This window comes from Dipodomys merriami, unplaced genomic scaffold (assembly GCF_024711535.1).
Source record: "Dipodomys merriami isolate MVZ:Mamm:240054 unplaced genomic scaffold, mDipMer1.0.p SCAF_10, whole genome shotgun sequence".
Lineage (NCBI taxonomy): Eukaryota > Metazoa > Chordata > Mammalia > Rodentia > Heteromyidae > Dipodomys > Dipodomys merriami.
Window position 1 is genome coordinate 50,277,158 of NW_027202271.1, and position 11,622 is coordinate 50,288,779.

Sequence of the window (11,622 nt, forward strand, 5' to 3'; positions counted from 1 at the left end):
TCTTCTCTAGATATAGTACAAAATAAGAGGGTCCAACAAGCCCATGTATTTTTCTTACTGAAGAAGTGAGTAACAGTGTAGATCTGTACTGTTACTGTTACTGTACTGTTACTTTTAGATGTTTTAAAGTAAAGTTTAAGTATGAGGTGTAAATTTTCAGGGGGGCATTCTGTAACCTCATTGCTACGGTATAATAACTGAACTCAGATCTGATTAAGCTTTTTTTTGATTAAGCTTTTAATGCTGCTCTATCATTAAATGTACTCTTCAATCAGAAGATGATTTTGTCATAGTGTTTAGTAAATCTGTGTTAATGAGAAGGCTATAATCATTCTGATCTGTGTAATAGTATTCCATTTTATGACAGTGATTGGGAAAATGTTTTGCTTTCCCGAATTACCAGAAGATTTCATATAAATATACTGTTTTCATGATTTCTTTTAACTTCTGGTATTATAAAATTGGCTGCAATCTTTTCTGTCAGGTATTTACAAATGTACTTTTACTCATAAGAAGTTGGGAATCACCAAAGAACAGCTGGCTGGAAAAGTATTGCCTCATCTCATTCCTCTGAGTATTGAAAACAATCTCAATCTGAATCAGGTGGGAACATTTTTGTGATTATTTGGTTAATTCAGTTTACTGTTTTCTTGGCATCACTTGTTTTTAGTAACTATATTAATATATTACATGTAGAAGTTGCTGAAACAATACAGTATGCCAGAGAGCTAAATGAAGGAAGTCTTGGAGCACAAAGACAGATTATTAAAGGCCTCATTGGGAGATGGTAATGAGCAGGATGTTGGAAAAAATTGAGCAAGATTTGGACTGTTTTAAATTTGGGGATAGAAACTTGACACAAAGGCAGAGTATGTTGGTGTAATTATCATTAGATAACAAATAACCACAAGTTTAGTGTTTTGAAGGTAACACACATTTGTTCATTTCAAAGTTCCTAGAGTTAGCCATGTTGGGACTTGGCTTAGTTGACTTTTTGGATCAGTTTCTCATAGTGCTGCATTTAAGAACTTGGAGTTCATCCAAGGACCTGTCTGCTTAGAATCTGTTTAATTGATTGTTTGCGCTGTTCATTTCTTCTTGGCCTGTTGGGTTGAGGGTTTTAGTCCTAGCTGAGTGTTAGGTGGGTGTCACTGTCATTTCTGTCACTTGGGCCTTTGCAATGTGGTTGCTTGTTTCATCAAAGCCAGTGAGAAAGAGTTCTGCTATCAAGACTGAAGTTACAATCTCTTATAGTATAATCAAGGAATCAATATCTAATTACTTTGGTCATATTTTATTGCTTAGAAGCATATCATAAGTCCAGGATAGGGAATTACACAAGAACTTAAATAGCAGAAGGACATGATAATTAGGGACATTTTTTAGATTCTGTGTGTTGTAGGGAAGGGGATAATTCAAGTTCATAATTTGAGAGAAATGGAATAATATACAGTGAGTTCAGAGTATGTAAACTTTAAATTCCTTTTTGTTTTATATTTAAATTTGAGATGATTGAGCGAAGGGACAATAAATTATTACAGAATTATGCCTCTGCATTCCCTTTGTACTTATCACAGCTGTGTGCTTATAGTGATTCTTCCTGCAGATTTTGAACCCTTCAAATGCTGGGTATTGCAACTTATCCTTCATTTATCCCCAGCCTTATCACAGTGCTAGAAACAGAAATTTGACATATAGCATAGCAAAAATCCACATTTTGCTCATAATAGAGCTGGTGTTTAATGAAATATAATGTAAAAGACTGAGAAGAGTTCAGTTTAACTGAGAACCTCTGGGAGGGACAGACAAGAAGCATTTAGAATTAGGGATTTTATCAAAGAAAAATAATAAACAAAGGAAGGTTGTACCTAAATTAATATTTGCTTTATATCATGGTGGCAGGATTGGCTTTATGGCTGGCAAAATGAGAGATAATGAATATTGTAAAAGAATAAGATAATATACTTATAACAGTGTTCAACCTTTTATTTCTGTTCTTAGTTCTTGTATTTCTGATTTAAGATGTTTTAAAATATTTTCAAATTTATTATATTTGAATATTATATATTGAATGTTTTTGTCAGCATTGTAATTTTTTTTGACAGGGAGGTTAGGGAGGGGGGCCGGTTGTGGGGCTTTAAACTCTGGGCCTGGGCACTCTCCCTGAGCTCTTCATGAAGCTCAAGGCGAGCACTCTACCACTGGAGCCACACCACCACTTCCAGTTTTCTGGTGGTTAATTGGAGATAAGAATCTCACAGAAGCCGGGCACTGGTGGCTCCTGCCTGTAATCCTAGCTGCAAAGGAGGCTGAGACCTGAGGATTACAGTTCAAAGCCAGCCTAGTCAGGAAAGTCCTGAGACTCTTATCCTCAGTAAACCACCAGAAAAACCAGAAGTGGTGCTGTGGCTCAAGTGGTAGAGCGCCAGCCTTGAGCTGAAGAGCTGAGGGACAGCACTCAGAACCAGAGTCCAAGCCCCACAACTGACCAAAAAAAAAAGAATCTCATGGACATTCCTGCAAGGGCTGGCTTTGGATCCTCAGGCCTTAGCCTACTGAGTAGCTAGGATTACAGGTGTGAGCCACCAGTGATTGGCCTTGATTTCTATTTTTTTTTTTTTTTTTGGTTGGTCCTGGGGCTTGAACTCTGGTCTTGGGCGCTGTTCCTGAGCTCTTTAGCTCAAGGCGCTCTCTACCACTTGAGCCACAGCGCCACTTCCAGTTTTCGAGTGGCGTATTGGAGATAAGAGTCTCACAGACTTTCCTGCCCGGGCTGTCTTTGAACTGTGATCCTCAGATCTCAGCCTCCTGAGTAGTTAGGCTTACAGGCATGAGCCACTGGCACCTGGCTTAAGAACCATTTTTGTCTACAGATATACATGAATTATGTCTTAGGATGTTTCCTATTAATTTATTATGGATATGGTTTACTTTCCTGTTCATTTCATGGTCAGGGTTCCTAATTCAAGACTACCCTTTGTGTCAGCTGTGACTTAAAATAATTTAGGTATATTATAATTAAATGAAATACAGTAACTTAGGAAAATACATTTTATGTATTTTTTGCATTTTTTTGCATTTTGATTTAAAAATAGAAAATTTTTTGCAAATTTTTGCATTTTAAAAATTTTATTTAAAAATAGAGAATAGCACATAGCTGCATTGTCTACAATGCATTTAGGAAGGGGTTTCTAAGAGTACCCCATGAGATGACTCAGTGGAGCACAAGTAGTTGTACTCACAGTTGATTGGTGATGGTGAAAAGCTAGCAAGCATAGTTGGGAAAGGGAAAAGATGCATAGAACCCATTCTGGGGGAAATGGCTCTGGGAAAAAAGCACTCAGGATATGCTCTGCTCTCTGTTCTGAAGTAAGTCTGGCAGTCCATGAGAAATGTTACCAACTAATACTACATACTTGGCACTCAAGAGTTTTATTGAGAGCTGATCAAGTAGTACCCTCTGCCAAGCATGCTCTCAAATTCCAGATTCCCACAAGGAAAAGCACATGTTCAGCATGGAACATGTTCTTTGTACAAACAGGTTAGTCATGCCAAACCAATGAGGAACCTTCCTAAAAATCTTAAGTGCCCAGACACGGCCAAAGGCCAGCCAGCCTTGCCAGCAGATTTTTCCAAAAATAACAATGTTAACCCTTTTCTGCACAAGCTAAATGTAAAACAATATGAATGAATTTTACAAGCTAAATATTGAGTTAATGACCCAGACATAGAAAAGAATCTTCTGAATGTTTCCATCTATATGAAGTATTAAAAACAGTCTAAACTAATTTATGCTACTGAAAGTCACCTAAAAGGTATGGAGGTAGAAAATTAATATAAGATGGTATAGGAAACTTGTATTTTCCCCCTTGGCTATTCATTAAATTGAGTATGTTTGGTTTGTGAAGTTTTTTAACTATGCATTTAGATTTTTCTGTTAGTATATTTTAAGGGTTTTTAAAAGTTTAATCAGCAGGAAGTCAGTCATGGTAAACCATTAAGGAAATACGCCTTTTGTTATTTTCATGACATAATGAAGCAGCAGTTGCTGACAGCCTAGGAAGAGGCAGTGTAACGTTGAAAAGAGCATAAGCTTTTCAGAGATAGTATGAGTTGTAACTGCTATTTAAGATAGTGTGTGAGGTAATTATCTTACACTGATCCCAACTGTCCTCAGAGGTAAAATAGAATTATTAATAAACTTAGTTGGAAGAATAGTGAAGTAATAAAATATAGTATGTACATATGTGTGTGTATATATACATATATGTACACACGTATATACATAATATGCACAGAGGTACATATATATACACACATATATACAGATATATGTATATACCTCTGTACATATACGTATATGCACTCAGCACAGAGGTACAGTTGTAAAATTTGGGAAGGGTAGCAAAGTGTTTTGTAGATCCTTCCTATAGTATAGGCCATTAAAATAAATTATTAATGATGCCCTTAGAAGTATCATAAGAATTATAAGTAATTAACCAATGTTTAACCATAGCTTGTTCTCTATTAACTAAAAAGTTGAGTTATGATATTTAATATTTAGACTGACTTTTCTTATAACAATGTTAGTCAAAGATATTATATTTATAACAATCTGAATAAATGGAAATTTTCTTTATATCCTTAAATGAAATATTTCCTGATAAGCACAAAGATTTTTTTTTGGAATTTAAAGCCTCATTAACTATCATGTCTCTATTATATGAAGATTGCAAAGCTTCTTATGATATTTTGTTTAATTATTTTTTCATTGCACCATGATGCTGGGATTAAAAAATGGAGAATATTGTTTAGCTTATTGAATTATTTTAATTGGTTACATCTACCTTACACTTGAAATGTTATAACCATATCAATTTCTTATTATACCAGTTCAATTCTTTCATTTCCGTCATAAAAGAAATGCTTAACAGATTGGAGTCTGAACATAAGACCAAACTGGAGCAACTTCATATAATGCAAGAGCAGCAGAAGTAAGTAGGTTGCACATTGTTTGGGAGTGAAATTAAAATTATGTCATGATTGATTTTCTGAAATATGGAATAGAAAATGTTCTGTATTTTATTTAGTCATATGTAAAACATTAAAAAAAGTCCCCAACTTGTTAATAGTTTGAAATGAGCTAGAGTAAGATATTGTTGAAAATCAAATCTAATCTTTGAGTACAAATGTTTAATTCAATGTATTACAAAAAGAAAATTCTGTTTCTAAAATAAATCTTTTGTCAATATTAGCCACCAGTATTATAAACACAGGTTGCTGAACATGAAATGGGTCACATATAAATATTTTTCAAATTTATGAGCTGCTTGTGTTTTGGTTTTCCTCAACCCCAGGAGCATTTATAATACAGCAACATCCACCTCTTTTTGTTTTTAAGGGGGATTTTCTAAATTATTTGTACAATACTAGTGTTGTAAAGATGGAAATAATTCACTGGGGAATGGTATTTTATTTTAGTCAAAAATTCACTATATTCTTTGTCACAGTGCAAAGTACATAAATCTGGGATATATATTAAAGTATTAAAATCATAAACTAAAAGGCATCTGAAAACCAGCAAAATTGCTTTCAATCATGAGCAAGGTCCCCAAATAGAAACTTTTTAGCTTCTGCCCCAGTATAAGGTAAGACTTACAGAAATAAATACATGTACTATAGAAAAAAGTGAGAGAGTCCTTTGTAGGCTCTAAATATTCTGTGGTGCATATGTATGTGAAGTTTGATGGCTTGGCTCTGTTAAGGTAGGAACCTAGAAGAATATGTTTAAGATGGGTTGAAGTAGTTTATTGCATATATGAGAACAGAATGTTGTGAAACCTACTGAAAGTGCTTTTGAAGGGAGAGAAGAGTAAGGGAGACTGACTGATAGAAGGGTAGGTTTGATAAGGTTATATTTTATACGTGAATGGCAATGTTATGTTGAATACTCCCCCATATACTACAGTATGCTAATAAAAATAATTAAAAAATAAAAATATTAAAAACTTTCTTTTAATGCTTGGGGATTAAACATAGGGTCTTGCATTTGCTTAAGGATGTACCACTAAGTTATATCTGTACCCATGAAACCCACTTTTAGTATTTGTTATTTATATTTGAGTGGGGAAATAGATCCTTCCCTCTTTCTTTCTCCTTTCTAAATCTTACTTACTTTTCCAGGCATAGATCAGTCTCTGTCACAGTGATTATTACTTCTTGTTGTATCATTCTGAAATTAATGATCAGTTCTCCATATCATATGTTGTCTCTCAGTGACATTTATAATAAGTTATTTTGTTTTTGTTTCTGTTAGTCAGGGTCTTGAACTCAGAGCCTAGGTGCTGTCCCTGAGCTTTTTTGCTCAGGGCTAACACTCTACCACTGTGAGCCACACCTCCACTTCTGGTTTTTCGGTAGTCAATTGGACTTAAGAGTCTTATGGGGACTTTCCTGCCTGGGTTGGTTATGAACCTCAATCCCTCAATCGTCAGATCTCAACCTCCTTTGTAGCTAGGAGTATAGGCATAAACCACCAGCACCTGGATTATAATAAGTTCTTTGACAGAGCTGAACTTGCTTTATTTTATGGCACTCTGAGTATATTCTCCAGTAAGTCCCAACTGTTGAATTTTAAAGAAAATATATACATTTGAGCCAGCAGATATTTATAGTAGAAAATAGTGAAAAGATTATAACTTTCCTTAAAGAGAGATCTAAGTTCATTTCTCTTGTTTTGTTATTATTATTCTCTTCTATAGATCTTTGGACATAGGAAATCAAATGAATTCTTCTGAGGACACCAAAATTACACATGCTGGGAATCAGGTAAGAAGATGCTTAAATTTTTAAGAAAGTGCTTGACATTGTCTTCATTTAAGAGTGATTTAAATATTAAGTAGTAAAATCACATTTTTATGGAAATGACTTCAATCAGTGGACATTTTTCTATGTCAGCAGATTGACAAGGTTTTTAACAATATTGGAACAGACCTTTTGACTGGTGGTGAATCAGAAAATAAAGAAGATGGAATACAGAATAAACATAAAAGAGTGAGTTTCTTTATCATTTTTAGATACTTTGTTTAAACTATAAGTATTTGTTGGAAAATACAGTAACTGTCTTAAAAATTGTTCTGTATTTATCTTTATGAAATGTCTTAACAGTGACATGGCCTTTGCCCATATTGAGAATAAACATACTTAAGATTTTTAGATTCCTTTATTATGTAACCTATCACATGGTGACATTCCTAGACTGCCTGACTCTTTGCACTTGGTCCCTAGGCTCTTCTCTATTGTCCCTGTGTTGGTGATCTCCATAGCAGATTTGTGCTATCCATCTCCTTGGGCTCTTTCTAGTTGTTACTTTTTCTTATCTTAATTCTCTCCCTGTACATCGCCACCATTGAGCCCAGCAACCTCACCCACGTTATTTCCTTTCATTCTCTGTTTTGTGATCCATTTGAAGAATAAATGTTAGTAGCATGACCTTCAGTTTTTGTCTGACTTTTTTGAAGGGATGGTTTAGGTTAGGGACTGGCCTGGATTTGCTATGTAGTTGAGGCTGGCCTCAAACTCAAGATCCTTCTTCAGCCTACCAAGTTCTGGGATTACAGGTATATACCACCATATCTGGCTTGCTTGGTATTTTCTGATAATTAGGCTAAGGTGGTAGATTTTTGACAAGAATAACACAGAAGTGATGGAGACTATTCTGCTAGGGGCACCTAATGTCAGAATGACTTACTACAGGTGAATTAACTCACTAGACACTATTTGAAAATGTGTGTGGGGGATGGAAGGGACAAATTGGGACAGAGCAAGGGGTGACATTGTCCAAAAAGGAAATGTACTCATTGCCTGACTTACGTAACTGCAACCCTCTGTATATCACCTTTATAATAACAATAAAAAAAGAACAAAATTAAAAGGTGAATTAATGCTATTTGAAGAGACCTTTTAAAACAGATTTGATTCTATTTCAAAGCAGATAGAGAATCTGGATACATTTTTTTTTCCTCCTCCTGGTTTTGTTCCTCCTCCAATTTTGAATAGTAAACTATAAAACACTTCCCTATTGAAATTTTGTTTAGCATCCAGTAAAAATACTGTGTCAGGCTTTGCTGAGGTCAGTTCTTCTCTTCACAAAAATATGAATACTTGAATATGTAAAGATAAAGGCCTATAGGACATAGTAGTTCACAAAATTGTAAGAAAATATTGTGAACTTACACTCTAAACAAGATTTAGTGAAAGACAGTATTGAGTTGATGCTGACATTGGCAGTTAAAAACTGTGCTTTCTTTTTGTTTTTTAGTTCTTCTTAGCTCTTTTAGAGTCAGACAAATTATAGAGTTTAACAAGAACTTCCAGATTTATAGGACAAAATTACTTAGCCCTATTCTTTTTTTGGGGGTGGGGGGCGGTCTGGTCGTGGGGCCTGAACTCTGGGCTTGGGCGCTGTCCCTCTGCTCTTCAGCTCAAGGCTAGTGCCCTGCTACTTGAGCCACAGCGCCACTTCCGGGTTTTTCTTTTTTGCTTATGTGGTGCTGAGGAATCGAACCCAGGGCCTCATGCATGCAAGGCAAGCGCTCTACCACTGAGCCACCTTCTCAGCCCCGCCCTATTCTTATAGTATGGGGGGAAAATGTGTTTGTTTGAGCATGTGCGTGCGTGTGCACCTGAGTGTTCTCTACCACTGAGCCATCCCTTTACTTCCAGCCTTTTGCTGGTTAGTTGGAGGTAAGAGTCTTTCAGATCTGTCTGTCCAGCCTGGCTTTGAACTTTAACCCTAGGAGCTCAATCCCCTGAATAGCTTAGATTACAGGTATGAGCCACTAGTACCTGGTTCCAAAGATGATTCTAATGAAAAAATTTAAAGTAATACTTTCTTTATACTAGAGTATTTTAGCATAGATCCTGTGAGTTCATATCTGGAATTAGATATGGTAGTAACTAGAAATCTAACCTACTTGTGGAAATCACCAATGTAGTAGTAAGGATTGTCAAACACAGTTATATGCTTTGCTAAAGTTGAATTTTTTTTTTTACAAATGGAATTGTGAAGTTGCCAGTTGATTTTTTTCCCCCTATTTTCATTTAAGGCATCACTTACACTTGAAGAGAAACAGAAATTAGCAAAAGAACAGGAGCAAGCACATAAGTTGAAAAGCCAGCAGCCTCTTAAGCCCCAAGTACACACACCCATTGCTCCAGTTAAACAGGTCAGGCCTCATTTATTTGTATCATTTCAGTTGTATTTCTATTAAGGAAAGTAAACTAATAAACTAGTCTATTAGTGTTTGTAGTAGATATATTTCAAAGAATACTTCCATATGTAAAGTGTTAATATTAAAAAGTATGAACATAAGGATTTTCTAACAACTGCTTTATAACTTGCCTAATGTAGAATGTTTTGTGACAGACTTATAACTGATAAAGAGGAAGCTGGGTCAATATGAGGGTTTTTGTTTGTTTGTTTGTTTGTTTGGTTGGTTGGTTTTTGAAGATTAGGTGCCATTATACTACTAGAGCAGTGTTCACCTTGAAATGACAGAAATAATTATATTCATGCTCTTATATATTTTTTGAGCTTAAAGTGATTTCTGATTTTGGATTTTCAGTTTAGGAAGATGTATTGGTATCACCTGAGCAGAATTTACTTCCTGCTGTGTTTTAGCATTGTTATGAATGCTGGTGCTATGGCTGTGAATAAGGACCCTGATTAGAGAGGACTTATATTCTCTAAAATAAATTACTTCATCTTAAAGGCTTTATATAAATCATTTTGTTGTTACCTTTTGATGGCTAAATTCTCTGAGGAAAAGAATCTTTTCAGGGAAACAGACAAAATTTGGAATATTTTTTAAGTACTAATACAAGAAAATGTTCATGAAATCCAAAATGTGAAGAAAATTACATAGCATCCTTGTCCTGCAGGCTGTAGTTTGTTAACTTGGTGTTGAGTATCCTTAAGCTTAATTTTAATTTGTCCTTTAAAATTTAATCTACCAAATGTTTCATAATTATAAAGCAGTTGGGTTGCTTGACAATAAAGTAGTGTTCTCCTATTTTTCAGACAAAGGACTTAACAGACACATTGATGGATAATATGTCATCTTTGTCAAGCCTTTCTGTTAGTACCCCTAAACTTCCTGCTTCCAATACTTTCACTTCTGTTCCTTCCACGGGCCTGGGCATGATGTTTTCTACACCGATTGATAATACAAAGAGGAATTTGACAAACGGCTTAAATGGCAACATGGGCTTTCAGACTTCAGGATTCAACATGCCAGTTAATACAAACCAGAACTTCTTCAGTAGCACAAGCACACCTGGAGTGACCAAGATGTCTCTGGGAGCACCTCCCACTCTGCCAAACTTCAGTGCTCTGAATGTACCTCCTGCTGGGGTGAAGCAGCCCCAACAAAGACCCACAGATATGTCTGCCCTTAATAATCTCTTTGGTCCTCAGAAACCCAAAGTTAGTATGAATCAACTGTCACAACAGAAACCAAATCAGTGGCTTAATCAGTTTGTACCTCCTCAAGGCTCTCCAAGTATGGGCAGTTCAGTGGTGGGCGCACAGGTGAATTTGATGGGACAGTCTGCCTTTGGTGTGCAGGGCAACCCTTTCTTTAACCCACAGAACTTTGCACAACCACCACCTCCGATGACCAATAGCAGTTCAGCTAGCAATGATTTAAAAGATCTTTTTGGATGAAGGTTCTTGCTCCTTTGCAGGTTTACTTCAGTTTTAATCATGAGTAAGCTGGTTTACGTCTTTGTATAGTTGGCTTGAAGAAACTGCTGTGGAAGGAAAGTCAACGGTTTTGGTAAAGAAGGTACCTGTTTCCATGCCAGCCAGCATAACAGTTGAGTGGACTTCTAACCAGTTGAGTTTTTTTTTAAAGTACTGAGGATTTTTTTTCCTCTCCCAAACTCCTCTTCAGGTTTTTAATGACCCAATCCTTAACCAATCTCAAAGAGAAAATAGACAATGGAGTTAATCTTGAATAGCAGAATTTTTAAATCAAATGTTTATTTTAGCTTGTAAATTTTGATGTTATTAAAACATTGAGTTGATGGTAACTTCAAGCTCACCTACTACGTACTTTGTGGTACAGAGTCTACCTGCATAAGTTATCAGTCTTCATGTGAAAAATCTTGATGCTGTATTGGCTTGTTTGCATTTAGTATGACTGAGTGAGAATGATATGGGTAAAGAGGAAGATCAGATCATTTGCTTTTTCCAGTTTAACTTTTCAGATGTACTGATGTGTAGTACAAAAGACTGAGCAAATACTTCAGAACTTACTTTGATTTCATCACTTTCAAAAGCATTATTGATCATCTTAAATGCAAACTAATCATTGTAAATTATATTTTAGCATGATCTGCCTCAAATAGCAATGTATTTTTCTGCATTTACTTGAAATATATTTAGAATCATTTTTTTCCTACTGTATCACAGAAGAGCTATGTACTTGATTTGTACAGATATTTGACAAAACACTCTGATGTGATTTCCCTGACTAGTAACTTCATATTTCATTTTAATTCACACTTCTGAGGTTTCAGCATATGTAAATTACATTTTCAAGAAGAGATTTGTAAAAA

At 35.5% G+C, this 11,622-nt stretch overlaps 1 protein-coding gene across 8 annotated transcripts in view; it reads left to right on the forward strand.

The window, feature by feature from the left end:
* Scyl2 (SCY1 like pseudokinase 2) overlaps window positions 1-11,090 on the forward strand; it is a 43,858-nt gene extending 32,768 nt beyond the window's left edge. For 6 of the 8 annotated variants that reach the window (XM_069990975.1, XM_069990931.1, XM_069990969.1 and 3 more), the window contains 6 exons: window positions 485-603; window positions 4,894-4,994; window positions 6,762-6,828; window positions 6,958-7,053; window positions 9,108-9,227; window positions 10,082-11,090. In XM_069990975.1, the coding sequence (XP_069847076.1) occupies window positions 485-603; window positions 4,894-4,994; window positions 6,762-6,828; window positions 6,958-7,053; window positions 9,108-9,227; window positions 10,082-10,726 (1,148 nt within the window). In that variant the 3' untranslated portion in view covers window positions 10,727-11,090. The remainder of the gene's footprint in view (window positions 1-484; window positions 604-4,893; window positions 4,995-6,761; window positions 6,829-6,957; window positions 7,054-9,107; window positions 9,228-10,081) is intronic. The other 2 variants (XM_069990983.1, XM_069990992.1) reach the window with 2 other exon arrangements.
* Window positions 11,091-11,622: the final 532 nt, after the last annotated feature.